Below are 26,434 nucleotides of genomic sequence, written 5' to 3'. Positions count from 1 at the left end.
AAGATGTGAATAAGAACAAAAATTAAAAATCTATTATTCTGTATAGCAATCAAAGTTGTTCAACCTTCCTGATCACGTAGATTTCAAAATGAAGCTTAAGGCAACCTTTTTTTTCCAAACTTTTCTTATTCACAATCATGCATCAGTTTTGAGGTTCCTAGAGGATGTCATATAATCAAACCAACATGGCCTTACTAAAGATCAAAAGCAGCAGACAAATCAAAGCCACTTGTTGGTATTCAGTCTGCCAATGAATTTACATTCCTCTTGCCCTTGGGTGGTAAGACAACTGCACAACAAAATTGATTTTGCACTTCCATGAAAATGTCAATCTAAAGACACCAGCTTGTACCCTTCTTGTGGAATAAATAAACCAGTCCACTACTACTACTACTACTACTACTACATAACATTACCCTGTCCTTGCACTGAAAAATAGACTTAAGTAAAGACAAGGAAAACCGAAAGGCATTACAAAATTGATTTATTACCTAGTTGTCCAAAATAAATCAGCTCCATACAAACCAGGAAGAAAGCAATAAACCTTATCAATGTATGAATCTATGAACTGAAATCTACATGGATTTGACTACACAGTATAACCAGTTGGTTCTTAGCAAATATACATGCATTACCCACACATTTCTGGTTTCACTCACGCATGTGTAGTCAAGTAATGAAAGCCTTAAACGATAATAGGTGTTGCTAGTTTGCTCTTTAGGCCTGTATGGGGACAAAAACCCTACCAATCCAACCACTTATGGCACAGCCAAAACAAACTGAAAGGAGTTTGTTCACTAAATAATAGATTGGGAGAATGTCGGGACCGATAATAGAAACCAGTAATACTGATAAAGCAAAACAGATAGGATACAGCTTATCATGTCAACATCAACAGTAAGATAAGGATTAATTTTCACTTTTTAATACATAATACACCCACAGTAACCCACATCATGAAGATAGAACTACGCAATAGATAAGCTAGATCTCTGTCACAATTTGCCAGCGCTTGTGTCATAACACAGAAACATCTGTGTCCAATTCTCTACAGATGGTTCTGAATAGCCTGTGTAACATCCTATTTAGTTTATGTCCACTTCTACTAATTGAAGTTCTACACAATGTATGTGTATATTCCACAATCGCACCGGATGTATCTTTTAAAACCAGGATGATATCCAGGCTAGACTATGTCAAACTGTAAATTATGTCAAAGCAGGAATTTTCATGTTAAAAATTGTCCAGGGCTCTCCAGGTGTTGACATAAGACACTTGTGGTGTATTTCTGGAACAGATATACAAGCACTCCATGGTATTGACAAGCACAACAGATAACATATGGCACTGATCTAACATACCACACTGTCCAGGGAATAATCTGATTGATAGGATAGAATGCAACTTCCCACTATTTTCTGCAGAGAGAAACAAAAAGTAATCATGGACTATCTTTTTCAAGTTAGCAGATACATAACTTCAAATAAATAGTTACCATGACATAAATGTCCATATTATGATATTATAACCATAATATCAACAACAATACACCAGTGCAGCCACGAATTTGCGATATCAATTAGATACAATCGATCAAAGGTTCATCAATAAATTTCAGACTGACAAAAAAACTTTCCCTGAAACCCGACCAAAATTGTTTGGGACTCCCTCAGCAACTATTATAATATAGACTTGAATCATGATAACACAACAATGACCAAGATGATAATACAATTGTCTGGTAACATATATCTCCAGATCTATGGCCTTGGACTAGGCCATTTTCGTTGATCTCTGTCCATTGATCTGGACTCTGGCACAAGTTTCGCTGCTTTATTGGGCAGCAGACCAACTGTCATGTATGCTGCATACAACATGACCTTTAAATTAATGCCAAGCTGGCAGATCATACCAAGGCCAGCAGCTATTCATGGATAATATATAATATATGATATATATATCTTCCCTCTTTGGAAAAAGAAGTTATTAGTAGTACATACATGTACAGAGTTTCAAATCCAGTTGTTATGATATGGCAAAGATTTGCTGTCAATTGTTTGACATTTCTGACCCTCCCAACTTCAATCCCCATAATTGAATACATTTGTATATGGGCATGCTGAAATGAGCTCAGCGTTTGATTTAGATTTTCCTACATTGCAATTATATATCATCTTCAAAGACTTAGAGTTTTGGAGAATTCTTGTTGCATGGAGGTTTAGAAAATGCAAACATAATTGAAATATTCTCGCATTTTAATTTTATTTCCTGATAATTCAGATACCTTCAAACAACTTTTTTTAACAATAACAAAGTATTCCTTGTAGAAAACTGTTGGAGATGCATACAAGTGAATAACTGCAGCCTGTAAACCTAATCAGGTATTATTTCCTATACAGAAAAAGGCATAAGGTGTATTGATCTGGTACCTGTATCAAGCATTGATTGGGTATCTGTGACAAGGCATGTACCCTCTCTGGTATTACACACTGACATATCATAATACTGTAAATGCAGAAATGTTTGCGGTGGTTTTATGTTCGCGGTTTTCGTGGAGACCATTTCACCGCGAACTTAAAACCACTGCAAACATTTTTGTCCAATACTGTAGCAGTATGTTACTATAGCGTTGCCGCACTTAAAATCACTCTCAATGTTGCCCATAGCGCGAAATAAAAGTAACCATGTTACTATATGCCCTTATAATCTATATATGGCAGTCAGAATTGTATAACGTACTACTAGGTGCTAAAGTAGTAAAAGATTGCTAATCATGTAGCCGATAATAAAATGTCACCAAGAGTTTAAATCTCATTTGGGAAAAACAAAACAGTGCAGCTACACAACAGTATTTGACTGAAAAACCACACCCATGTTTTTTTTAACCACAACATGTAACTTGTTATAAATCAAAATGGCCTCAACCCCCCTCAAGCCATTTCCATTTTTTTTACGCCTTAACTAGCTTTCCATAAAACAGGTATTGGACAGTAAATTTGTATACAGGTATTCCGTATTGGACAGTAAATTTGTATACTTTTCTCTTAGATAATTCAGGTAAACACTACATTGAGTTTATCAGGTCATGCATACTAGTAATAGTAATATACAATGTAGTTTGACCTTTGCACTGCTGTGATATTTAAACAAGATGCTGGCAGGCATAGAAATAGATGATTTCAGGATGCAAACTAGAAATACATTAGTGTCTAAAGTGTAACAACAAAGGACACATTTGGCAACAAGATTAAGTGGTCAGCATAAAAAGGCTTTGTATCATCCCTACCCTTAGTGCAATACTTGAGACGTCCATAAATTAAACATGTTAGGAAGCCAGCGTGCCAATATATAGCACAGGGGCATTATTAGAAAAACGGTCTGACTGCAATGTCAGTGCAAAATCAATGATCTGACGCAGCGCGAGCAACAGGACAAAGATGATCTGCACGATTCATCAAATTTGGTTGGAACTGCAATCCAAGTACTTCTACCAACTGTCACATTTTCTGGGTCATTACATAGTAGTATGAGACATGGGAAAGTATATTCAGCTCTCTTAAGGTGTTTGGTTTCTTGCTACAAATACAATGATCACTTGAGAAGCACTCTTACTGTTTGGCCACATCAATTAAATTTTTTGGTCCATGGTTGTATCTAAAAATGATGCTAAACATGAAAACAGAGTCTAAGGGTAAAATCTTACCTTGCTGCAAATGTACACACAAATGTACATGTAGGAGTACAAATATAAATACAGTCAGATTCAAGTTTTCTTCCCAGCCCTCTGTTTTTATTTCATGATATCCTTTTGCTTCATTTTTACTTATAATGTCTGAGAACCAAGGAAATGAATTGGTTAGCCTTAGGGACAATGAGTATCATGATAAAGCAGGGCATCTAATAGACTAATGCAATATCTCCCCAGAAGGATTAAGTAACAGTGCTGTGGTACCTTCCATGCCACATCAAAGACCGTGTCATGTGTCTTCAAAGCAGGTGTCTAATCTCTTCTGTTACTTGAAACAGTGCCACAAAGGTCTCTTGGTGCTTAGTGAAAAGGTTACCACAGCAAGGAAAAGGTTAACATCTCAGACAATTTCTACCACAGATGTGATCTCCAAGCAGATCTACACCTGTGCAAAAATTGTATAAGCTAGCCAGAGAAGGTCCTTCTCTAGCCAAGGAAGGTCCTTCTCTGGCTAGCTTACATTTGTATACGATTTTTGCACCGGTGTAGATCTGCTTGGAGATTACCACAGATGCCATGTAAAAGCCAGGAAATTCTTTGACCCCCTGCTACAGCACATATACAACTGAGGACACTAATGTAAAGTGAATGTTGTCTCATACCCTGACCCATGGATGACCTATAGCATGTCATGTCTTTTCCTCACTGGGGACAGATACTGGGCTATGCACACAAGGAGTCTATCTGGGTTTATTTCTATAAACAACCTAGATCTTCTTTGCTCAGACTTGGGGCAAAGCAGTGTGGACATGCTAAGAACAAGAAACAGGACACTAAGTTTAGCACTGGTGTTGTATGGTTTGGCTGTACTCAGTTACAATGTGTGAATGAATCAATTGCTAAAACAGAAATAGATCTAGAACTCAGAATACTAAAAGAGTGAATCACTAGGACTTTATCATGTAAGTCTCAAGAAATGCATGGAAGGAAAGTGCCTAATAGTAATACCAGCAAAAAATGACTACAAATTGTTTGAAATTGCTTCTGTGCAGGACATTGTTGTAATACACTACAGTACATATATGTAAAATACCAGCAACAAAATTGTAAATACAAATTGTTGGAAATTGCTTCAATGTAGACTTACAGTACACACTACCCACACTCACTTGTAAAAAGTATTTTAGACATATAGAGTAGATGACCTGTTCCAAAAGACATGTGCAAACACAACAGTCAACACAGCCACTTTCTAACAGTCAACTGCAGCTTGCTCTTTCCGTGCGCTTTTAACAGGTAAAGATTGGATGTCTGAAGATAGAATTGCACAATGTCATTGTCAATGGCACAGAACAGGGATTTCTTTTCTTGGCGGTTAAGTTGAGCAAACACTTTACCTCAGCTATCAAATTGGCTGTGGCGCCTGAGGATGGTATCTTTTACCTGAAACTTATTTTGCTATAAAGCCTATATACTTTCCCTCCCAAGTCAAGGATTTAGTCTTTTACGGACCCAAACATGCATTTTGGATGATGGCAGGAAGCTCCAAAGACGCCTTATTTCTTGGGTATTGCTCGATTTTTCAGGCAAAGTTGTCCTGTGTACTAACGGATTGTACATGCCTCAATAAACACTGAATCAGCCAATAGCGTTTTGCTTTGTGTGACCTGCTCCTAATGCTATTAGATTTGATGCTATGTTGGAAAATGAGGGTCGTTGATTGTATGTAACTATGTTGGTGCTCATTCCCTACAAAAATCCTACAAATCTGACAGTAAAAACTAAAATTCCCTACCAGCAACTTGTGTAAGTGGCGATAAAAATAATCAGTGTGGCAAGCCAAACTAGAATGTGTTGGGAATAGATTTACAAAAGTCGACACTGAGGGGGGAGGAGGGTCTGGGTAAGAAAAAACACAATCCATTCCATGGTCACACCCATCCTCCCCAAACACAAGATTTTCGAAATCAAGTCGAGTACCCCTTTTCTTGTCAGAAGGATACAAACATCCAGAAAATGGGGCAACAAGGGAGCAGTATTCCATAAGCCTCAAGACTTGTGACAGCACATAAATAAATGTATGTAATGGTTGATTGCTTTATCAAGGCTTCAAGATGACTGTCAAATGTAATAATACAAACATGATTCGTACTCAGGTAGCTCATCATTATAATTACTACATACCTGGTGCGTAAAAACCCTATACATACTTACTTGTTAGTCAGACTGACATTGGTAGGGTAAGATGCATCATACGTATATTGTTAGGTACATGTTATAGTACATGGGTAAAACATGCCCTCTTCAAGTCTAAGTCGTCAAATCGAATGTGATAACACAAACAAGGTCATTACAGAGGCACATAGATCCACTACATACCTTGAGTACATATTAGAAAACATTCAGTTAGGATACCCAATACTCTAAATGACATTGGTGCAAGGTAAAACACACCCTCCTGAAGGCTTTAACTCGTTCAAGGCTACTGTCAAATGCACCAATACAAACAATGCCTTTAAGAAGGGACATAGATCCACTAAATACTTAGAACAAACACGAGGAAGCATGCAGTGAGGGTACATGATACTCAAGACTGACAAGGGGATCCTTGCCTTCCTGTGTGCGGGTCAGAGACTTGGCCTTGTCTCAGACAGACGTTCTGACCTCACACAACCTTGTCCTCCCATGCAAACAGGACTGCGCTTTTCTCAGCTGTGACAGGGTTGCGAGCTCCTGCTAGCGAAGGAAGCAGCCAATTTGGCGCACAAACGTACTTTAGATGCCATCACGAATGGTGGGGAGAAATGGCCGGCTACTTCGGAACATGATGAATCTGTGTGGTAAAACGATTGTAGGAAGCCATATCGGATAGCGGGCGTGAGAGAGCATGGGACGGAGGCCTGTCACGGTGAATCAGGAAGCCGTATGAACCCCTGAGCCGTTCCGCTGGTGAATTGTCGTCATGGACAAGATGACACCAATCAGCAAAGCAAACAGGGTGGTGTTTGTTTAGTAGAATTGATCAATCTGTGATGTTGACAAGTACATCGTACAACCTGTCAAAATTTTCTACTCACCCCTGCCCCTTGCCAGCTTGACGATTGCGGTCCCGGTTCGCCGCATTTTTCAGTCGCCCCTTTGGCGCTTTTGTCCGCTTTTTCCGGGCCTGGATGGCTAACACTGCGAATCAGAAGGATACATATGAACAAACCTGACCGAGACGGTAGAGGACACGGTTAGAAACAGGCGAGAAAATGGTATAATTTGCTCACCTTTTCTGGAACTCATTCTCAAACTTTTTTTCTCGATTTTGAAATTGGGGTCACCGCGCTTGCGCATTGGCTCATTATGGTGCATTGTGGGATGGCCGCGGGGTCAAACGTGGAAAAGAGGGAAATCGAAATTTTCTGGTTTTCGCCGAATCTACAGAATCTGGTGATTTTTCTGTAATTTTTTACTTAAGCACATCACGTAGGAAGTAGCGTCGTAGTTAACTGGCAGAGTGAGCTCCTGCAGAGAATTTGTCAGTGTAGTTTCGACAGAGGGCAAGTCCGACTGGCGTCAGACACAGGTTGGTGCACGTTGCAGTTTCCATGATTTATTAAATATTTGAACGAACTGTTGACATTAAAACTACATGTAAACCTGCGTTGTTGTACCCCTTATTTCACACCCAGGGAGTGTGTTATTTTGTGTGTGTGTGTCTGCCCATGCATGTATCTGTCTTTCTGTCTGTGTTTCAAATCTGCAATTTATATAAGGTCTGCCAGAGGGCGCTTACCATCAAGAGGGGTTGAAGTCTGCTGTCTCTGCCTTGTTGAGATTTTAATTAAGACATCAGAAGCACAAAACCTGTTACTTACTGATGATGACAAAGCCGACAGAAATCGTAGAAGGATTAGTTATGTTTAGCCATAAGTATGGCTCAACATATTGTTTTCTCTCATGTTTCTTCTCCTGTCAAATCTTCAAATCGATTCATCTCTGTCATTTGTTGACCAAATGACCTGAAATTTGGTACAGAGGTAATGTAGGCAAAAACCAATGTACGTTCTTTTCCTTTTTTTGATATTGACCTTGAAAGTGATTTTATTGAGGTTTTTAGGCTATTTTTAGCATATCTTGGCCTCCTGCGCCCTTGTATTTCAACCGAATGACCTGAAATTTGCTGTATATGTGGCTTGAACAAATATTTAAAGGACTACATTCCCATTTTTGGCATACATATATTCAAAACGATTTATTTTGGGCTTTCTTGACAATATTTGCCACTTCTGTCACTTTCAATACTACATATGACCTACAGGTCATTGACCCCGAGTGCCTTGCACCTGGCCAAGCTTGAAGTTTGCTTACGAGGAGGAAAGACCGGACATAAACATTTAACGTGATTATCGGGAAAACACCATGTTCCCTTAAACTCAGTGGTTAAATTGCAGTTTAGGAAATTTTATAACAGAAAACAAGTTAAATCAATGATTTTGTGAATGTTTATTCTAGCATTAGTTATTCCAGATATTTTCAAACTCCAAATTCTTCAACACAACACGGGAGATCGTTTCTCCTCAGACTGGCGCGACACTCCTGTCAAAATTGATTGATGATCTCTCTATGCCGCCGACTTCATACATGATCAAAGGCGGGTGGTAGGCGGTGCCTTCCTACATGTCCTACGTACGGGCGTATGGATCGTAGAATTCGGCAAAAAAGGAATGATTAGGCCAGTAGAGTCAGTCCCCGGTAAGGTCAATGATTCGCCCCTTTGCGCTAGCTTGTAACGTTAAATGAATGTACCCTCTGGTGGCCAAACTTCACTGACAAACTTTCTCCCTATTATCATCATGAGCTTGCGTTAGTCTGGTACTAGTGACTATTATGTGCCGGGAATGTTTATCTATCGCACGCCTTGGAAGGAAGTTCAACCATGATAAATGGTCGGCCGTTGCGAAAATTTGGAATCCCATGCTGTTGATTTTTGTGATTGAATCTGTAAGAAAATATATTTTCATGTCGTTCATGTTTTTGGGACGGACGCCGGGACGGGGTGAATTTTTTCTATCATTTTCGTCCCGTTAGTAATGCAAATCGAATCGTGTTGCACAAGAGGCAAAACACTAAAAACGTGGGTCTTGTGGAGTGTTTTGGAGCGGGAAAATGCCGGATATTAGCGGTGCCGAACAGTGTACATCGTCGCGCGCGGGTGACGCTCCGTCAAAACAAATCCGCTGGTGGTCTAGCGCGGCCACCGAAAATAGGCAGAAACACACAGGAGGACTTAGCACCTTCGTTTATGAGGGCAATTGTGAAAATCTTTTGTTACAAATTGTTCGAACATTGAAACATTTGGATAGATGGTTTGAAACTGTTCTAAATAAAGAGATTTTTGTGTAGTTACGTTCGAAATGTTTCCAACGTATGTGAAATGAGTTCAAACATGTTATAAGTTTCAATTCTAATTGTTTGAACACTTTAGAACTGTTGTGACTTAGACATTCTTTTAATCAAAATAGTTCAAACATATTACAAATATTATATTAAAACCCTCTCGGTGACTTTGAATTGACCCAAATATGTTGTTTTTGGTCATTTCCTTCGTCTCCTGTCAAATCTTCATATGTATACTATGGAAAACTTCATTCTTCCCTGGGGCTGATCTTTTTTAATTCAATTTTGAACTGGGTTGATTATGCGCAAGAGTGTAATTTTCAGCGGATATTTTTCGACTGGTTTACATGGAAATGGCACGGAATATCCCATTCTTGCAAGGGGAGGATTCTTTAATTATTTCTTTCAATTTTGAGCTGGAATGATTATGAAAAAGTCCATTCTTTAGCAGAAGTGTTAATCAATTAGTGGATATGGTTGTGGACTGGTCCATATTGTGTTGAGGTGCTACTGGAAGACTCAGTTTTGGACTGGGGTGATTCATTTTTTTAGTGCAAGTATTTTAGAATGGTCCATTGTTATTTGGGGAGAGTCCATTTTTTGCATGGCGAGGAGTATGGCTAAACATGCTGTATTTGCTCGCAAATGTTGCCTTTCTAGTATTCAGTTATAAAGGGATTTAGCATGCATATTTTGATGATCATATTATTATTAAGATATACATTATATCATAATGAGGGTCTGCATGCTCTTTTCCGTAAGGCGTAGGCAGCCTATTTTGATTTCCTGTAATTCGTAGGGAAAGCCGTCCTATCCACGTAATTCGTAGTGAGGCAACCAGATTTTGCGTAAATGCCTTCATGATTCTTTTAGCATTATACTTAAAGTTAAGGCGTTATTCTAAATTCAGCATGAAGCATTGTTGAGACCCTCCATGCAGACCCTGTATAATGTTTAATGTGTATATAACTGTTGATAACGTTACGTTACATGTATCGAAACAGGAGGATGGCAGATATGGAACAAGAAAAGAGATCTGCTGAACCAGAGCCACCAGAGAAATCCGCGAAAAAGATCAAGTTATCTGAAGTGTCGGAAGCAATACCTGACAAAGGAGGTAAAAACCCATCTACATGTATGGACCAGAAGCCGACGGGAGCTGGTGATGGAAATAGTCAGGTTACGGGAGGTAAAATAATCATTTTTAATATTTGCTACTTGTCATTATAGTTCTGTTCTCTAAGTCTATATAACTGTAAAATCTGCCATCAAACTTTCTATACAAGCTATTACTTTCATGTTAAAGTGTCACATGCACTAGTTACAGTGCTAGTACTGTACATGTATGCCTGTATATATTCATCTGTATTTCAGATGTTTAAGTCAAAACATCAGGTTTAAATGATACAATGTGTATATGGGCTGAGAATATTCAAACCTGTACCTGATTATCCCTCAAAAGGGTCAAACAAGTAAATACAACAAACAAGACCATGAGCAACTTAATCAAAAATGATTTTCTTTCTCTTCTGCAAAACAAAAGATGACTCACAAAGCAGTGACAGTAGCCGGGAAGCAGAAACAGAGGACAGTAGCGGGGGCAACACCAGTGTCTCAGGACAGAAGGTTCCGTGCAGAGTAAACCTGCTGGCACCGAAGGAGACGGATGTCGGGATCACAGAGTACATCAGCAAACATGAGGGGTTCTCAGGGATCATCAAACAAAGGTGAGATGGACTGTTGCCGGTTTGATAAAAAGTTAGCAAAATTTTGTTTGTGTGTCACAACAATTGTTGCTGCCATTTTGACATTTTAGCCTCCGTTTCACAATTTCTCACTGCCAGAGACTTATACAAGGGATCACAGTTTTTGTTCACATTCAGGGTATTCGCTCTAACTGGTAGGCAAGAGGACGTTAGCAGATCGGATTACTGAATAACATTTGAATCAGTAGATCATTTATAACATTTATTTGAATAATATGTTATTGATCTTTTGCCTAGCACCTGCTTTTTAAGTTTTTAACCTCCTTGTTTTTACCTAACACTGGATCACTGTGAGGCCATCATGATCTCTTGTATCGGCCCCTTCCTAGTTCCCCATTTCTGTAACAAACTGCCTTCAAACATCTGCTTGGAGAGTGGTACTACATGATGTAGTAGGAAAGTTTTGCTTGTGTTTGTGCTATACCATCTGCTGTCCGTCCTCACACAGGTACTCGGATTTCCTGGTGAGGGAGGTGGATGTCCGCGGGAGAATTGTCCAGCTGACCGACACAGCTCCACTCGTAGATAGCGGCGCACAGGCTGCCACCAGTGCTGAAGACGTGCTTTCACAAGAAGACAAGCAAAAGCTGGAGAACCTGCTGGAATCAAAGGACAAATCAGCCGCTGTTGATATTCAAGTAAGAATGATTGCGTTGAATTTTACCTATCCTATTCTCTTGAATTCATGATAGTCTAACAACTACTTCAACCAATGTAAGAAAGACATGAATAACCAATGCTAAACTTAACATTTTTTAAAGAAATTCATTGTTGATAGTACTCATATTTCAGATACATTCACATCAGCAAAAATCTCATAAGAGGTTTAGAGGTATCTCTTCGGAATAGGATGAGCAAATGTTGCTTAGCGTTCTAAAGTTATACAGTAGATATTGAAAGTACATTTCTTCTGCAGCGAGCCAACACCGGCGTTATGATGTCAAGACAGGACAAGACATCGTGGTTGAGGTTAAATCTGTCTTTTGGAATGGACGTAAAATGTGGGTCCTGTGTTGGAGGAGGTGCCTTGAGCACATTAAAGGAGAAGGGCTAGCAACCCCTCCCTGTAAAAACATACTCTGCCAATGAAACCGCAAGGAAACTTGCTGCCCTATGTGCCACTAGACAGTACAAGGGTCTGAACAAACGATACACAATGACATTGTATCTGAGGGTTCTTAAACTTTAATTTCTGTACTGTGGTTCTTGTCTTAGGTTGGAGATGACAAGGAGCAGAGAACCCAGGTTCACCATGCCATCAAGGAACTCTTCTCGGGACTACAGAGTGAGACCGTGGATGTCTGTAACACCAAGGTCATCAGGGTCAAATATGGAAAAGGTTCACAGGCCAGAGGTGAGCATTCTCGCACGCCAGAGTCATCCCGCGGACTGTTACACACTTGACCAGTATCGGCAAACCATCTGCCCGAAATTACTATTGAGGGCATGGCCGCTTACCAGCTGTTAACCAATCAGAGAATTGCCTAAAAACTGTCTTCTTGTACCAAATAAGGCAAAGTCATTGATATTCGTAACCAATACAAACAGTACATAACATTAGGTACTGTAACAGTACTCTCTGCGTCCAGATTTGTTTATCAGGTACCAAATTGAAATCTGTCAGTTTTGTTAGTAGAAGGCAATCACAGCATCACTGAATACCGAAGATTTGTATAATAAAACATCTTTGCTCATTGAACAATACTTATGATGGTTACTTGTAATCTATCGTTATATTCTAGTGTCATTGATGACACAAGCACTTTAAGGTTGAAAAAACAAAGTTTAGGTTAAAAAATACTTATGATGGTTTGTCATATCAATTATTGCACTCTATATGACTGTGCATTTGGTGTTCTATTTTAGTACAGAAAAAGTTCAAGTGGCCCAAGGGCAGACCCGACTACTGCCACTTCGTGCTGTACAAAGAGAACATGGACACCATGGATGCCATCAACATGCTTGCCATGAATCTCAGGTAAATGATTGATATTTCTATGGGCCACAAGTGTTTGTCAGATATCATATTTAAATTTCTTGCTGGTCTAATGAGTTGAAGCATATACAAAGTTCAGCTTCCAGTATTCTTGATCGTACATGTACATCATTTCAGTCAGGTCTTTTCCACTTGAACAAGTTTCATAGTTTTACTCAATAACTGTCAAGAAACCAAAGGATCTGTTTACCAGCTGGTTTGCTTTGGCGAGCAACACAACCATGTTGCTTGATGTAAAGCGTGAAATAGGTGTATGATAAAAGACAGTTCTGGTACTGTACTTAAGTACACTTAATACACATTTAAAACATTTTGAATAGGAAGAAAAGTTTGGAACTAACATATTATTCTGTATGTTTAGGTTGAAGCCTGGCTTCTTTGCATATGCAGGAACAAAGGACAAAAGGGCAATCACTGTACAAGAGGTGACCGCATACAGGTTAGTTAGTTATTTTGTCATTGGTTAGGACGACAACTCTCTCTTCGCAGCCAAGGGCTGAATTGCAAGGGTCGGGAGCGACTGCAATTCGTGCTGTCTCAGGTGACCTCAATACGACAATTAAACCAGTGTGGTGGGTTCTTTAAAGTGCTTGAGGTGTGGCTCTCCTCAAACACGGGACCTGCATTTAACGTTCTATCCCTAACTGATGCTAGGTACTCATTTCAACCTGAGTGAAATGAGGAAAGTTGTGTTATGTGCATTTCACAAAAGCACAACATCAATATCGGTGGCATATCAAGATTAGAACCTGCATGTACACCTGTAGTAGGACCTCTGGGTTTGGCCCACTGACTGTTACACCAACACATGTGACTTACCCACTCGATATGTTCCTTGTTACAAAATTGTTCTTAGACAGGACAATTCAAAGATTTAATGGCATTTCCTTTTTGTTAGTATGTGATCTAGTGGGAAAACTATGGGCATTTATTCTAAACTTAACCTATTGATGTAGGTTTTAGCAAGGTCAGAGGAACAGTTGGTAAACTTCAAACAACTTTCCTTACAACAGCATTATGCTTCAGATATTATGGTACAATCTCCTCCTTTCTGTATCATTATGAATAACTTGGACAAGGTAAATTCCATAATGTGATATTAACTAACAATTATAATGGATTGGTTCCCAATTCTTTATTGAAGCTATTACATTGTTGATTTATATATCTGTCACTTAAGGTTTCATTTTTTTACTGTTCTTAGGATAGCAGCAGAAAGGTTATCTAACCTAAACAAGCAGCAGACAAGATATGTAGTTGGAAACTTCAGGTAAGTGTCAGTATTATTCTTCAGTTACTACAGGCAGTGTATTTTACATGTTCTTCTTATTCCCACATTAACTTAAGGTGCATTTGCATGGAATGATTTGCTTACCACAGTTAGAGTGGCCACATCAAGAAGCTACCTTCAGACCCGGCCTGGCACATCGACTTTGATTTACGATATATGATTCGAATTTTGACGCTCAGTTGTGTATATATTGTTATTTTGGGTCGTTTTTTTGTTGTTCGTTACATTAGTTTCTCTTATTTCTTTGTTTATGTTATTCTGTACAGGGCATGCATGTGTAAAGCAGTGTGTTAAGCACTGGGCGCGCCTACCCTGAACTGAATAGATAAATAAGGAATATCATTCTCTTTTTGATAAACTGTTCTTTGATGTTTGAATTCAGGTACACAGAACAGCCTCTGAAGTTGGGGCTTCTTAGTGGCAATCACTTCACCATTCTACTTAGGTGAGTCTGCATGTATTATGTACTTAAACCCATTTCCACAGAGGCATTGAGCAACCATTAAGTGACAGAAATCCAATTTGGTAGTTTGAGCAAATTTCAATCAAGAATTTATCTTGTAGGTTTTATGTGTTTTGTTGTCTTACAAGTCTTACTTTAAGGATCCTATTCAATTTCTAAATTTCTAATTTTTCTAAAGTAATATGTCATACAAATCCAAGGTTGGCTGCTACAAAAACTATCTCAACCTACTATATGTTTTAGGTCCAAACGTTTGAGGTTTTGTAGGTTGAGATTGTCCATATGTGCAGTTGGTGTATTTGAATGCAGGCATTTATATTTACTAATAATTTAGGACAATAATAAGCACCTGATGATGTAGCCCCAGCCTTTTTCAGAAACTGTACGGGAAGTTCAGAACAGATAGAAGCTGGACTGACCTCACTGCGAGACTACGGCTTCATTAACTACTTTGGAATGCAGAGGTTTGGCACAACGTCTGTGCCCTCACACCACGTGGGCAGGTACGTCAGATTTTGGTCATTTTGTGTAAAGGTCAACTTTGTTTGTAATTAGGGCAGAATGGAGACACAATTGTATATCCTGAATCATTGTGAGTAAACATAACAATTGATAGTTTCAATTTGGTATACTTCTAAAATCCTCCATTGATGATAGTTGGGGGGTGGTCATTTTAAGAACTGAAAAAAATTAGTCTCACAATTTCTGCTATTATAGTATTACTGTTACGGTAGCTTTCAGTCCCTGTTTGAATGTTGTTCGGTTGGCTACTCTATTTAGCCTCTGGTTGCTGGAGCCAATCTTGTAAGGTTACAGTTCAACAGTGTCTGTTAGCATTTGAGCATAAAAGATGGTTTCTTAAATGACGATGCTCATTTTCTTTACAGAGCCTTGCTACACAGCAAGTGGGAAGAGGCAATAGAGCTCATCCTGAAGCCAAGGGAGGGAGGTAGGACTGTTGGAACATTGTTTGATCTTCCATACTTCATCAGTTATTGTAGAGTCCTAAATATCTTGTAAGTAAAAATATGAAGGAAAACCATAGACACACACCCTCTGCAGGGTTTGCACTAATTTCTGATGCAACCAAGCTTTCTAGCCAATCAGCCTGTGCAGGATTCAAAATCCCTTTTTCTATCCACGGCAAAAATCATTTATTTTACCAATACAGGGAAGGGGGACAGAACATTGTTTGTAATCATTTTCACTATTTACAGATATATGATTGATAAATATGATTCTTGGGTTGGTAAATGACATTTGTAAACCCTGTCTAGGTTGGATGAAGAATCATAAACAAACAAGATTGGAAGTCAAGAAGTGAACATTGAAACCCTTAAGAGCGCAGTCATTTGTTTCTTCTGGCTTGCATGCTTTCTATTCTATAAATCAAGTTGTCCTTTTGTTCACCACTTACCTTGAAACTCTTTGTAACTTATGATTACAGCAGTGACCCAAATGTACCAGCATTCATTTTAGGTATAAAGAGACATGCTATCAATTTGCATGTTAATAGTATATTTTTATAGTTGAAGTGCATGCATATAAAGAATGTGGATTGCATTTCTAATTTAAGAATGTTTACTAATTTCAGAAAGTAATTAGTTGAAAAATGACACTAACGGGACTGCAGCCAAAAATTTAAAGCTGCACTTGCAGATGAAAGATCTTTTGAATGTTTTGTTATAACTAACTAGTAGTCTACACAAATGTATGTCCTCTTACCTTCCTGCAATACCACAGAGCACCAGGAGGGGGCAGTGTCTGCCTGCAGGGACTACTGGTGGAAGACGAGAGATGCCAAGGGTGCTCTGGAGAGGATGCCGAGGAGAAATATGTCTAAGGACATAGAGGGTCGTCTTCTAGAGGGGCTTGCGAAAAATGGCAAGGACTTAGTGGGGGCTTTATCAAATGTGAGTTTGAGATGTGTGTTTCTTATCTTTTGTTGCAAGTCAAGTTACTGCATATCTATACACATTTAACTTAAAGTTTGTTTGTGAGATAGATGGTAACTACAATACTTAGTCAAATTTATCAGTCTGATAATAGATAGTTGCCTTGTATACATTTCCTACAATTAAGTCAAAACCTAGATTTTCTGTAACTATGCAAATCTAGACTCATACATTTATGCATGCTAAATTTTAGTTTTGTATTCAAGTTTCAAGTGCATTATGGATAACTTGAAAAGATACTTGGCATTGGAACATGTTTTGATAATAACTTGTTCTCATAGATTTTTCAAATTGAATTCTAGATTACTGTAAATTCATTTATTTTTGAAGGAACTTACTTTCAAGGTAGAAGGGGAATGGCTGTTTACACTGTGTTTCAAGTTCGTAGTTGAAACAATTTATTTCAGATAACAGTACAGTACAGTAGTTAACTGTAATACATTGGAAATTCTTATTTGCAGCGTTACCACAAAAACTGTAAAAAGGAAACCTCGGTGAACATTTCAAGATTTATAGGTATTTGTTTACTGTGTAATGATCCCACCTGTTGATTGAAGAAACAAGCAACTTTTCCCCTTTATTCCCAGATCCCAAGGAACACCCGACTGATGTACGTTCACAGCTACCAGAGCTACATCTGGAACAACATAGTCAGCAGGAGGTTACGGGAGTACGGCTTCCAACCAGTGGCGGGGGATCTGGTGTTGGAGAAAAGGAAAGGTCAGGCTCCTCAAAAGTTCTCAAAGTTTACTATTCACACAGTTACTAGTAAGTTAGAATTGGTGGTTTTAAATTAGTTTTCAATGTACATTAGTTTAGCTTTACAGCCATCCCATCCAAGAGGACGTCCCTAACGAAAGCTAGGTACTACTTCTTTGTCAAGTGAGAATATAGCTGCTGTAAAGTGCCTTTCCCAAGGGCACAACATTATGACCTGCTATCAAACCCAGAATCTTTTCCTTGGTTGTAACCGTTGCTACCCAATCAAGCTTCCCATCTGTACTCTTCTTCTATTTTGCTGAGTTTGGGTTTGTATTGTTTAGATGAAGCCCAGAGGTCTGAAGCCAAGGTGTTGTCAGAGGGAGACCTGGGAAACTACACCATCCATGATGTTGTCTTCCCCTTGTTTGGATATGATGTCATCTACCCACAGCACAAAGGTAGGTGGTTTATACACTCAGAAAAAAAGTAGTCAAAGAAAGCTGACTTCACCCCCTTGGTGGTACATGTAAGTGCCCTCTGGCAGCACATGTAAAAACTGCAGTGCAGATACATATGCACAGATCTAGACACACACACACACACACATACACACACACACACACACATACTCAAACACAAAAACATACCAACAACAGTCAAGCAAATATGTTTTTCCAATAAGAAGGCATATTCAGTACCAAGGACAGACACAGGAATTAATACAGACTGACATTTATGATGTAATGTAGGCAAGTCAATCACATTTCATAGAGCTTCTCATCCTCTGATGCCAGGCCTCTCACTTGTATGGGTCAAGCAATGGAGGGAAAGTTACCAGCTAATCACATTGTTACATATCATTGGCAGGACATTTTCTACTGTTATGATTAGTTGAACACTAATTTTTGCGTTTCGGCGCCTTCGCGCCGGAACGCAATGTCCTGGCTTTTACCTTCGATGCATGCCGCAGGATGCTTCGATGCATGCATGCATGCTGTTTGGTTCAACACTGTGTCGCACACCAGAAGACCTTATATGGCAATACGTTCCCAAATCCTTGTATAGCCGTTGCCTTATATGGCAAGGGAGCACGAAAAGGCAGGCAGGCTAGATTTGCATGACACACAGGAGGGCGACCGCATGTAACTGCTACAACTGTTCGGAAATATCATTGCATTGTGGTTTCGGACTTTGATATCCTGAAAAATGACCATATTACATCTATTCCACAAGATTGCAGAAGAAAAAAAAATGATTTCGTCAAGAAAACGACCAAAAATCAACATAAATGATACCATAAAGTGAGGTTATAGCATTACGTACAGAGAGACGGGGTACGTACCGCAGCTTAGCCCATCTGGCAACGCGAAGCACTTCGGACCCAGAAGATCCGGGTTCGTGTCCGTGCATGGATTTTTTTTTCTTTTTAGATATTGAATATCAAAAATATATATTGATATTATATTAATCTATCAATATCATATTTATGAATATCATTTTTTCATTTTTTCATTAATAAATAAAGAACTATTTTATATTTGTTATTTCTAAATATTCATTTAATATATACAAGGCCTTTGTCTTATGAACAGGACTTCATAGATTCCAAACCCTGCATTCGAATTTTTCTGTTCATTGTAATGGAAAATACCGTGCAGCGGCTCCTATGCGCGGTAAGATGATTCTTGCAAAACACTCGCCACTAAACTTCTATCCCCGATGTAAACAGAGGCTCTTGATGTTGTTTGCAAAACAGCGATCCTTTGTTACAGTAGCAAATGCTCCATTGTTCAGTATCGACTTCATTCAGACAACACGGACGTGGAAAGTGGCGCCGCTCGGCACAAAACTATGGGAATTTTCATGAATTTTAGCAAAATTACCCAGGAAAATAAGGAAGAAATGTTGTAAATGCGGAAACCAGAATACTAGTAATACGGATGAGGTAGCTGTTGATTTGTTTGACATTTGGTAGTCATTTTAGATAGAACCTTAGCTGTTATGAACTTCTATTTCACTTAATTACCATAGTGCTGATGATTCAATGGTGCTTTTTCAAATTTTATGTTTTATTGCGTGCCATGTACATAATTACATTGATAGCTTTTATAATGAGCCTATTGTACATTTTACAAATAAGTACAAGTTGTAGGCCAAGACCAGCTTTTTCAAAAGCACTTAAGTTAAGTGACGCAACTTCAAAATTGCTTTCCCCAATCTGCCTTTCTCTATTAAAACAGTACTCATTTCCCAAAATGACAATTTTTCTTATAGACTGAACAGCCCTTGAGTGACTTTCTCTGGCAGATTTTACTTCAAGTAAAGGGAAAAGACAATTCACACTCATAAACGTAGCCGAAACGCCAGCTTTTTTTAAAAGCTCTTGTTGTCCTGTTCTGACCAGCTAAGGAGTGGTAGAAAGTTGGAGGAACATTGGCCAAGTAATGTAGAAGTCTCAGGTTGTGAGAGTTATAAGAACCTGATAGTATTTATAATAATGACTTTTCCTGTTACCATCTGGTTTGATGAATGGATAATAAATGTTTTGTTGTTTGCTCTCTGCAGCTGAGGGGTGGTACAGAGAGATGCTGGCAGTGGATCAGCTAGATATGGACAACATCAGACACAAAGTCAAGTAAGTCCAGCATTTACACTTTCGGTGAACATTCTCCACAGATTTAGGTCTTTAAATAGTGCAATACTCTCAAAATATACAATCATTTGACACACTTTATTCAGATCTAGACATGCATAATGTATTATCCTGATAAAAGTAGTTTACACTTCAGTTCTGCCAGCAATATTTAAATCTTCAGCTTTGATAAAAGTGTGCAAACTGCAACTTAGCCTAAAATATTGACATACATTTTGTTTGGGACTACCGTGAAACATGTTCCCTGTGCACTTTTGACGCCGTCAAACTGTGCTGTGGGGCACGCTTACATACTTTTGTACATCAAATTTTATATCTCAAGTATGGAGCTTCAAGTGTCCAAAACTTTTGTTGAAAATGCTCCACTGATGTCACATTTTCAGGGACTACTCCTTGTCTGGTGCCTACAGGAAGATCATCGTGAAACCAACAAATTGCAAATGGCAAGTTTTTAATGTTATTCCCACTCCACATTTTACAGATGTTGAACTTTGCTTTAATTTGGAACAATTTTGAATTCCATTACCATACATTTCAGCGGGTGTATATAATATACAGTCTACTTCCGTCCATTTCTCGTAATCACTACCAATGGACTAGCCCTCTGCTGTAGTGTCTTGCACACATGTGTGGCCCAAGGGCTACAGAAATTGAGACAGATGCAACCCCTTGATTACAGAGGGTCATATAGTCATCATCTAATCGATTTTACTTTGGTCCATTTCTCATTCTAGGTCTGTCATGCATTATGATGATGTGAAGATTCCTCTGATGCTGACAGACAAGGACATCCTGGATGGAAAAGAAGCCCCTGTGGCTGCATCAGGTAAGGACAGACACTACAGTAACTGTTGTGTGTAATCACAGTGACTATAGCTTGACATTTGCATTTTGTATATCTTTCATCAGACAGAACGTAACGTAACGAACGTAAACTCGCGAGAATTACAGACGTGTGACCTTATTGACACGTGCCTTTATGGATATGTGACGTCAACTATTGGTCAAACGTACCAGGAAGTTTATAACGCCCCTGTCCCTGTTTTTTAAGACTGAGTTCTACATAATTTGTTGCTTGTTGTGATCCCAAGATGGAAAGATGAAGGCCCTGAAGGTGGAGTTCACCCTGCCACCCTCCACCTACGCCACCATGGCGCTACGGGAGATCCTAAAGACAGACACGTCCAGTGGACACCAGGCCATGCTTAACACACAGTAGTCATCAACAAGAACAGTCATAGAGAAAGTAAGAATGAGAGTCACATTTACATACTGTAGATCAATTTAGTATAATTGCGGTTGGTAATTTGAGTGGTTGGGGGAAAGGGAGTAGTTCACGTCATTTAATCTTAATGGTGGGAACAAACATCGTCATCAAACATTGTCATCAAATTTTTTTGATCATGAAAGTTTAGTGTTTGAAGAGTGATCATTAAAGTAGCTAAAATTAAGTCACCATTTACATATCAAGAATTGCAGTAACTTCTGCTTAATTTTTTTATATATTACTCACTTGGTAGCCAATTCAAATTTTGATTAGGCACTGCTAACTTTGAAGGAATGAAATTATCTTTAAAGTTTGATGTTGAATATCTGTATCAATGTTAAATTATTACATAATTAAAGATTCACATAAATTTGGCATGTCATGTCATTCATCATTGGTCTTCATTCAATTTTCACGCAGTTAGAATCTCAAGCAGTAGGATCCAATTTTCGAAGACAGAACTTCCATTAACAAAATACAGTAGCTGAAATTTTCCAAAAACATGCATGATTATTCAAAAAATGCATTCAGTTTGCCATTGTACGACGTATACCACCCCCAAGTGTTGGCCATTCCATTCTAACAAGGAACATCTGACAAGTCCCAATCTTACCTGTCAGATGCATGCTTAAGATATTGCCAGATCTTAACTAGTCTAATAATGGAGACCTGTCAAATTTTGTTGAGACTCCAATTACACTTTTTTCTAAAAAGTAGTCTGCGAGTTGTGGAAAGAAGTCCCAGAGTTTGGACACAGTCCATATCTGTCCCCAGGGGTAGTACACCTCCCTCTGTCGGGTAGCCCCTCCCCGGATGATGGTTTGTGCGGCCTCTGCGACAGGGGCCATCAGTTGTGTGGTGTCCAGTCCTCTGTCCTGGGGGTAAACCACAGGGATTATATATAATTTACTTTATTGCACAACAACTGTACAAGGTACAAAGTATTGTATCTGCTGATATCATAACTACAGCTCTATAACTTATGGCTAATCGTATGGGATGAGAATGGTCTTTAATTTACAATCATAATGAACACCAAGCCAAATGCACAGAATCTTATTCAATTTCATCTGTCTATGGCTCCAAAATAAACAGATCTATTCCATTTTTGTTCACTACCTCACCTACAAATGTAGCTTGCATAAAACCTTTCGTGTAAGTAAAAACTCCTCTGTGCATGAAATATAGCCCTTAGGGATTCAACATTTTTTTTTTTTTGCATTGATAAGAATTCAAAGATAATGTAATATTCATCTCAAAGGGTGGAAATCCATATTTGGACAGTCCAACATGATGATGCTCTAGAATATATTAAAGTAACATCAAATCTGTGAAATCTGATGCAAATTTTGCTACAAAGCAGATTCCTATTGTTAGTTACTTGAGCCTACTACTCATCTGAAAGAGATATGGTATAAAGTTTGCCCTATCATGATCACAATCAACACACTTAGAGTAAAACAGATCTGTCAAGTACCTTGATTGCTTTCTTGCCAAGTTCAGTGCCGATGGACCCCAGCACAATGTAAGTGACAGAGACATTAGATTCCTGGATGTGAAGCTCTTGCCGTAAGGTGCTAAAGAATCCACGCAGACCAAACTTGGTGCCTGAGTATATAGTGTTCATAGGAACACCGAATCTGCCTGGAAAAAAGGGGAAGAGTCAGAAGAGGTAGAAATTTTCAGTTGTTACTGATATGTATATTATACTGTCCATTTCCAGTGCAAGGCTGCAAATAAAAAAGACTCATTGCCGACTGAAAAAATTGTAGAATTGCCCCATATTTGGGAAATGTTTTATTACAGGCCTTAGCCAGTCATAATGATTGGAATACAGATTTGTCTGCTGAAGTTTAGTTATCTCTATAACTGGCTAACTTCTACTATTTTTCCAGTAACCCACGGAGTCTAGTACTCACTTACTCACTCTCTCCCATAGCTTAGTCAGTCGTAGGGGCATCAGAGCGTTCAGTAAAGGTTCTACACTAAAGAGTCTAGTAACTAAACTAAAGGTAAAACCCAAATTACCTGCACCCGACCCCACCACAACAATGCTGCCACTGTTCTTGTGTAACATAGGTAAGGCCAGGGAAGCCAGCCGGATGTAGCTGACATAGTTGGCCTGGATGTGCTTCTCAGCATAGTCCATGTCCCCGTCCCACAGAAATTGGAAGAACTTGTTGTCGATTGTTGATGCCAGGTGGTTGATCACCAGAATATCGAGTCCACCTTCAGAAAATAAAACAATTTTCTATGAGCATCAACTTCAAGGTAACATACAGTCGATGCTGTGCAACATAAAGTTTATTATCATTACCTTATGTAATGGGTATTTCCTTGGTCTATAGTTCTGAAAAGAGTATTTCGTGGTCACCGTGGGGAACAAACTAAAGGAACAAATAACAAATTGCAAGCTTTATTTACGTGTGTTATGCTTTATGCCCTAACCTTATACTGAGACACGAAAAGAGCAAATGACACATATATGGCAAGAGGAAGAAGACGGTCAAGTACATTATCAAGATAATCAACAGATTCGGAACAGAAAGGTAAAAGAAGTTAATGGTTTATGTAAGAAAGGCTTTTGTGCTACCAAATTTGTCCTTTGCAGTCTGGATGGTTCTCTCACAGTCCTCAGCCTTCCCCATGTCCCCTGCTACATAGAGAGCCTGCTGGGCACCGAGGTCACTCATCTTAGCCACCACCTGTAACAGGAAAAGTCAAAGGTTATTGTGAGATTGCTTAGAAAAAGTATGTTTTTCTATGGAGATAGTCTCTGATTCCTCTTTGATCCAAATTTCAAACACTTTTGATAACACTCATAATCGGCTCCTTTGCATCCTGCCGGACGATCAGTTCAGCGTCGGTGGACTCGTCCATGAGCTACGAGACCAGCTTTACTCTTTGATAACACTATCATGATAATTGACAGTTGGGTTCTCTGTCTCTCTCTCCATGCACACATACATACATACATACATAGTACACAACATGCATGCATGAATGGTCCATCAGTCTAGAATAGGATTACATGTATATACAAGGCAACGCACACCAAGCTAGTTTTGGTATAAATTGTGGTAGGTCACAGCATGTCTGATCAGTTTTGAAAAAGAGATTTTCATTTTTTTGTTTGTTTTAGACAATTTCTTTTAAACACACAGACACACAGTCCTGCCATCATCACCTGCCATCATCACGTTCCTTACCTCCTGTAGTCTCTTCTCTCTCCTGGCTGTGATGATGACCTTTGCCCCCAACTGAGCATACTCGTACGCCATCTGCTCCCCAATCCCGGAACTGCAGCCTGTGATCACCACTCTTGCACCCCGTAAGGCCTCTTTTAGGAAATTTCCAAAAAAAGCTGTTGGTCAACTAATAACTACATGTATATGTTTTTTGTTAATTGGCTAGGGATCTCTATCTCCACTGGTAGCAGCCTCAATGTCAAGCTCCTGGTTCCAATTATAGTTGGTAACTGCACTGGAGACACCAGTTTAATCCTTGGTCAGGGCATCTTGGTTGGGTTCGACTCATCTTTTGGAAGGGACGTAAAATGGGGGTCCCGTGTTTGAGGAGGTGTCTCGATCATGCTCAAGTGGAAGGGCTAGCAACCCCTCCCTGTGAAAATATACCCTGGTACTGAAACAGCAAGGAAACACTCTGTCCTACATGTATGTTCCACTAGGCACTACAAGGGTCTGAACGAATAAACTTAGATTGTGGCTGGTAGCCAAAAAATTTCAAACAAGATGTGGTCACAGTCGATAGTCTTAGTCACATGGTCCCTCATCACTGCCCATACCAGACATATAATGTATTCCTAAACATAGAAAAGTAAACATCTGCCAATAAACACATTCCTGCACGTAACTAAGAGAAGTGTTTGCCTTTAAGTTGGCACATGTTCTTAACCTAGATTGTAGCTAGTATGACCCTTTTTTTGTGCCCTGGAGTTGTGACCAAACTACAGTAGTTTTGTATGGGGCAATGCCCTGGAACCCCACTGATTGGCATGAAGGCTTGTATTGTCCATTGAAAAGTTTTGCTTTGTTTCACAGCAGAAGAACCAGGGGGATTCAAAATATCACAAATAAGACTTAGTAATATTATGAAACCCTTCTTCTTTCTTTTACACAATATAATGTGATGAGTTGTTATGTATAGATTCATTTAAAAGTTGCTAATACAATATATGAATATATAAAATATACATATATGTATATATCCTCATATGTAAAAGAATGATCATGTATGTTTGCCACAATACATACCAGGGTCAAAGCTGGGTTCGTATAAGATGTACGCAATTCCTACAGCGAGCAGGGATCCCAGCAACCACACTGTTCTTCCCATTGTGCCTCTTAAAGTCAGGAACAGGGATGGTTAGAGTCTGTGGTGATTGTATGTGCTTGCTTCGCTAGAGCTGCACAACTATCAGCACATGGGAGTAAGGGGCATGTTTGCTCACATGTGCCAGCATCTTGATAATGTTATGCAATTGTGCGTATTCCATTTGAATAGTCCATGGGGGCTGTCAGGAAATGTTTGTACCCATTCCCCCTTCAATTTCACTGCCCCCATGTACTACATTGTAACCCACCCAAGTCACCCACTGACCAGAATAGGACACTGGACTTTGCCCCCTGTTACAGGATGAGTTGACCCCTTTAAATTCGTGATTGTCAGCAGCACCCCCTCCCCACTTTTTGGACAAATGGAACAGGCCCAGTGGACAGTGATGCTCAGTTTGTTTGTAAAATAACAGCACATGTATAGCAGGGACAAAGTCTGCTGGTGAAACAGCATTTTTGGTAAATGATTTACAGGTTGGTAGAGTGAAGCTCAGTGAGTCGTTCTTGTACCATAGGTGACGTTTCTAACTTAGGGAGAAGAGGGTTCTTATTCATGTAACCCGTAACCTTGAAGTGGCCTCCAGGTCTTGTTACCTTCTGAGAATTAAGAAGAAAAAGCTAGAAGCATGTCAATTGTTAAATGCTACTGAAGCAGGTAAAGCAGGTGACCCAGGAATTATCCTAGGTCAAAGGGAGAAAAGTTGTCCAACAACAAAGTTCCTTTTCCACTGCATGCTAAGTTATGTATGTATCTGTGGCCAAGTTGCAGCATTATCTATTAGCCTGAAACCTTAAGTTAGCACACATATTTTTCTCTTATTAAACATGGTGGTTTGGTTGATATACGAGTAGTGTTATATAGTCTTTGACACAGATTTTACCATTTAATAAAAATACTCAGCTGTACAAAACC

The 26,434-nt window shown here is 39.2% G+C and overlaps 3 protein-coding genes across 3 annotated transcripts in view; 1 reads left to right on the top strand and 2 right to left on the bottom strand.

Moving 5' to 3' along the window:
- The window catches only part of LOC136434699 (SRSF protein kinase 3-like), a 48,296-nt gene extending 41,251 nt beyond the window's left edge, over positions 1-7,045 (bottom strand). The window contains exons 1-2 of the mRNA XM_066427688.1: positions 6,961-7,045; positions 6,766-6,868 (exon numbers count right to left, since the gene is read on the bottom strand). Of these exons, the coding sequence (XP_066283785.1) occupies positions 6,766-6,868; positions 6,961-7,045 (188 nt within the window). The remainder of the gene's footprint in view (positions 1-6,765; positions 6,869-6,960) is intronic.
- Positions 7,046-7,145: 100 nt separating this feature from the next.
- LOC136434701 (pseudouridylate synthase 7 homolog) overlaps positions 7,146-26,434 on the top strand; it is a 32,385-nt gene continuing 13,096 nt past the window's right edge. The window contains exons 1-18 of the mRNA XM_066427701.1: positions 7,146-7,259; positions 10,078-10,262; positions 10,617-10,800; positions 11,288-11,477; positions 12,055-12,193; positions 12,706-12,817; positions 13,197-13,274; positions 14,040-14,105; positions 14,509-14,571; positions 14,967-15,092; positions 15,477-15,538; positions 16,333-16,502; positions 17,132-17,264; positions 17,588-17,704; positions 19,812-19,881; positions 20,283-20,342; positions 20,634-20,725; positions 20,991-21,145. Coding sequence (XP_066283798.1) covers positions 10,082-10,262; positions 10,617-10,800; positions 11,288-11,477; positions 12,055-12,193; positions 12,706-12,817; positions 13,197-13,274; positions 14,040-14,105; positions 14,509-14,571; positions 14,967-15,092; positions 15,477-15,538; positions 16,333-16,502; positions 17,132-17,264; positions 17,588-17,704; positions 19,812-19,881; positions 20,283-20,342; positions 20,634-20,725; positions 20,991-21,118 — 1,971 coding nt within the window. The 5' untranslated portion in view covers positions 7,146-7,259; positions 10,078-10,081 and the 3' untranslated portion in view covers positions 21,119-21,145. The remainder of the gene's footprint in view (positions 7,260-10,077; positions 10,263-10,616; positions 10,801-11,287; positions 11,478-12,054; positions 12,194-12,705; positions 12,818-13,196; positions 13,275-14,039; positions 14,106-14,508; positions 14,572-14,966; positions 15,093-15,476; positions 15,539-16,332; positions 16,503-17,131; positions 17,265-17,587; positions 17,705-19,811; positions 19,882-20,282; positions 20,343-20,633; positions 20,726-20,990; positions 21,146-26,434) is intronic.
- LOC136434704 (hydroxysteroid 11-beta-dehydrogenase 1-like protein) lies at positions 20,334-25,654 on the bottom strand. Its single transcript, XM_066427704.1, has 6 exons — positions 25,441-25,654; positions 24,376-24,506; positions 23,760-23,871; positions 23,195-23,395; positions 22,644-22,810; positions 20,334-22,041 (listed from the first exon to the last, which is right to left on the bottom strand). Exons 1-6 carry the CDS (start codon positions 25,520-25,522, stop codon positions 21,817-21,819), a joined length of 918 nt encoding a protein of 305 aa, XP_066283801.1. The 5' UTR covers positions 25,523-25,654; the 3' UTR covers positions 20,334-21,816.

The sequence above is a fragment of the Branchiostoma lanceolatum genome, chromosome 5 (assembly GCF_035083965.1).
Source record: "Branchiostoma lanceolatum isolate klBraLanc5 chromosome 5, klBraLanc5.hap2, whole genome shotgun sequence".
Classification (NCBI taxonomy): Eukaryota; Metazoa; Chordata; class Leptocardii; order Amphioxiformes; family Branchiostomatidae; genus Branchiostoma; species Branchiostoma lanceolatum.
The sequence above is the reverse complement of the archived record's forward strand: the minus strand, read 5'-3'. Positions and strand labels throughout refer to the sequence as shown.

What these genes read in the sequence shown, in the direction of transcription:
- LOC136434704 (XM_066427704.1), bottom strand. Translation starts at nt 25,522, where the DNA reads ATGGGAAGAACAGTGTGGTTGCTGGGATCCCTGCTCGCTGTAGGAATT. An exon ending in GACTGCAAAGGACAAATTTG is followed by an intron (nt 23,396 to 23,759) that starts GTAGCACAAAAG and finishes TATTTTCTGAAG; the next exon opens with GTGGACTCGATATTCTGGTG. An exon ending in TGTGGTGGGGTCGGGTGCAG is followed by an intron (nt 22,811 to 23,194) that starts GTAATTTGGGTT and finishes CCTTTTTTCCAG; the next exon opens with GCAGATTCGGTGTTCCTATG.